The sequence below is a fragment of the Gastrolobium bilobum genome, unplaced genomic scaffold (assembly GCF_033153095.1).
Source record: "Gastrolobium bilobum isolate Gb01-03AN ecotype WA unplaced genomic scaffold, APGP_CSIRO_Gbil_v1 utg90693, whole genome shotgun sequence".
In the NCBI taxonomy this organism is placed as follows: Eukaryota; Viridiplantae; Streptophyta; class Magnoliopsida; order Fabales; family Fabaceae; genus Gastrolobium; species Gastrolobium bilobum.
Window position 1 is genome coordinate 65,031 of NW_026899197.1, and position 3,406 is coordinate 68,436.

Sequence of the window (3,406 nt, forward strand, 5' to 3'; positions counted from 1 at the left end):
TTCTGTTACTTCTTAAAGGAGATTATTCATATGCATAGAAATTTTTTTTGAAAAATTAGTGGTAATTGATTTTTTTTATTAAATTATATTTTTTTATTAGAATTAATAACTATAAAATATTAACTTTTCATTAATAATAACATTTTAACATTTTAAAATAACTCAAATTAAATGTCCAAGAAAATAATATAAACTGAAAGTTACTTTTTTGTCGGTCAATTTTTTGTTTGTTTGTTTGTTTGTTACATTATTGAAATCAAATTGACACTTAACATATGTAATGTAGTTGACAGGGAATCTAATAACAGATTTTTCTCGTATGTAGTACACTTAATTTTTCATACATATCACGTTTGAATAATGTATTTTTGGATATGGAGGATTTGAGACCAATAGAGTACTGCAACTCTTGCCTTTTGGTTTAGCTCCTATAAATTGACTTCCATTTTCTCAAATTGACCATTGTCCCTTACTTAATGCATTCTGTTCTTGAACTCATCTCATCATTTTTGTTTGAAAATCCTTTTCCATGCAATGGGTTACGACCCTCGTTTTTTTTGGTTTCACCTTCAATCCTTTTGGATTTCTTTGCTTATTATGATCATTTCTGTCTTTACCATTACCAAAGCCTTAAGATTTCCCTTAATTCAGAAGCCCAAGAAACCCAAGCTCCCACCAGGTCCCAAACCATGGCCTATAGTTGGTAATCTTCCTGAAATGCTAGCAAACAAGCCTGCATTTCGGTGGATACACAAGTTGATGCAAGAAATGAACACTGAAATTGCATGTATTCGCTTAGGAAATGTCCATGTAATCACAATCACTAGCCCCACCATTGCATGTGAATTCCTGAGAAAACATGATGCAGATTTTGCATCAAGACCAATAAGCATGTCTACTCATATTGTCTCTAGTGGTTATGTGACTACAGCTCTTGTACCCTTTGGGGAACAATGGAAGAAAATGAAGAAAATGGTTGCCAACCATTTGTTCTCCCCCATGAAGCATCAATGGCTTCAAGACAAAAGGACTGAAGAAGCAGATAACCTTATGTTCTACATCTACAACAAGTGCAAAAATGTGAATGATCGTGGCCTTGTGAATGTGAGGGATGTCGCACAACATTACTGTGGTAATGTGATCAGGAAAATGATTTTTATTGCAAGGTACTTCGGAAAGGGTAGGAAGGATGGAGGACCTGGTTTTGAGGAAGCAGAACATGTAGATGCCATTTTCATATTGCTTAAGTACATTTATGCCTTTTCTGTTTCTGATTATATCTCATGGTTGAGTGCACTTGACTTGGATGGCCATCAGAGCCAACTAAAGAAGGCTATGAGAATCATGAACAAGTATCATGATCCCATCATTGAAGAGAGAATCAAACAATGGAATGATGGATCAAAGACGGATGAAGAGGACTTGCTGGATGTTATGATCTCACTGAAAGACCCATTGTTGACATCGAAGCAAATCAAGGCTCAAATTATAGTAGTACTTCACTTCTTTCTTTTCATTTCTCTGTCACATGCATGAGCACTTTTCTACTTTCCAAGATATACATAGACATACATATAATTTACACTCTCAATCGTAGTTTTTTATTTCACTTGCATCTTAAATTAGAGTTGTTAAATGCTAGTAGATGTGAATAGTTAAAATTTGACGTAAGACTCGTTAATCCTTTTCCTATTATTTATATTTATATGGGGTATGTTATAAAATGATTTTAACCCAAAATATATATTTAATTACTATACTTAATCAAATTTCTTGTAGGAATTGATGATGGTAGTGGTGGATAATCCATCAAATGCAGTTGAATGGGCTTTAGCAGTAATGATAAATCAGCCTGAGTTGCTTCAACGAGCTACGGAGGAATTGGACAATGTGGTTGGAAAACATAGGCTGGTCCAGGAATCAGATATTCCTAAACTCAACTATGTGAAGGCTTGCGCAAGAGAAGCTTTTCGCCTTCATCCAATTGTACCTTTTAGTGTTCTCCATGCCTGTATGAATGACACAGTGGTTGCCAATTACTTGATCCCAAAGGGTAGTCATATATTGCTAAGCAGAAGAGGTATTGGGAGAAACCCAAAAGTTTGGAATGAGCCCCACAAGTTCAAACCAGAACGCCATCTGAAGAGTGATGGTTCTGATGTAGTTTTGTCAGAGCCACACTTGAAGTTCATAACATTCAGCACAGGAAGGCGTAGTTGTCCTGGAGGAACGCTTGGCACCACAATGACTATAATGTTATTTGCTAGGTTGATCCATGGCTTCACTTGGAGTGCACCTCCCAATGTACCAAGCATCAATCTTGCAGAATCCAAGGATGGTACACTTCTTGCTGAGTCACTTGTGGCAGTTGCAAAGCCAAAATTAGGAATAGACTATGAGTGAAGATTTACAGAAGGCAGCCTTATAAATGAAGAAACAATTAATATTCAATTAAATAAGGGCTCGAAATATTTTTTTAGTTAATGTTGCATGCATAAAAATTAATATGTATGTGTATGTGTATGTGTATATGTGTGCGCGTGTAGCAATATAATTATTGAAACAAAGAAGAAATTGAGAGATAGGAGAAGGGAGAGGAAACTAGAGGGAGAAGAGTTTTTGTGTAATTTCCTCATACTTTCTCATTACCCATACTATTATTTATACTTGCTTATTATGTTCATAAGGCAGCCCACATGAGTCGGTGTGAATTAAAAAATAATATTTTGTAACCACTTCATATAAACGAAGCACCTGCAGACTTTAGAGCTGTGTGTATACATATCTTGATATTAATGAGGTTCAGCGATAAGATTTCTAACACAATATTGGTTTCGTCGAAGCCAACACTTTCTCTATTTGATTTGCTTCAACAAAATATCTAATTTTTAATTAGGAAATAATTTTTTCATTTTACAGAAAGAAATTTTCTGTTACACTTGTAATTAAAAGGTGGGTCTTATTTTGATTTTTTTTATCTTGTTATTTTTTGTAGACTTCACTTCACTTATGTATTATGTGTGTAACATGAGAAAATATTATCACGTAAAATGAGAAAATTAATTTCTTTTTAGGTTTAGGGTGTGAATGACAACCATTATGTTCCCTGACACTATTTCTGAAAAGAAACAATTATTTTCTATTTCTATGTTTTGGAACAGTTTTTGAAAAAAAAAAATTTGATAACATGTTATATTTTTATTCTAAGAATGAGAATTGCGTTTGATAACACAACAAATAATATAATAAAAAATCATTTCTAGTAAGCATAACAAATTTTGGATCATCACATTCCTTTTTATATGGTGTGGTGGTGGTCGTTGTGGCATGGTGGTGGTGGTAGTGGTGGTGAAGGTGACGACAGTGGCTGCGACAACGGTGGTGGTGGTGTGGATATGGTGGTGAT

General features: G+C 34.4%; 1 protein-coding gene across 1 annotated transcript; it reads left to right on the plus strand.

The window, feature by feature from the left end:
* The first annotated feature begins 534 nt into the window (after positions 1-534).
* LOC133288160 (isoleucine N-monooxygenase 2-like) lies at positions 535-2,403 on the plus strand. Its single transcript, XM_061485856.1, has 2 exons — positions 535-1,491; positions 1,780-2,403. The coding sequence occupies exons 1-2, from the start codon at positions 535-537 to the stop codon at positions 2,401-2,403; spliced, it is 1,581 nt and encodes a 526-aa protein (XP_061341840.1).
* The last annotated feature ends 1,003 nt before the right edge of the window (positions 2,404-3,406 follow it).

What these genes read in the sequence shown, in the direction of transcription:
- LOC133288160 (XM_061485856.1), top strand. Translation starts at nt 535, where the DNA reads ATGGGTTACGACCCTCGTTTTTTTTGGTTTCACCTTCAATCCTTTTGG. An exon ending in AAATCAAGGCTCAAATTATA is followed by an intron (nt 1,492 to 1,779) that starts GTAGTACTTCAC and finishes AATTTCTTGTAG; the next exon opens with GAATTGATGATGGTAGTGGT.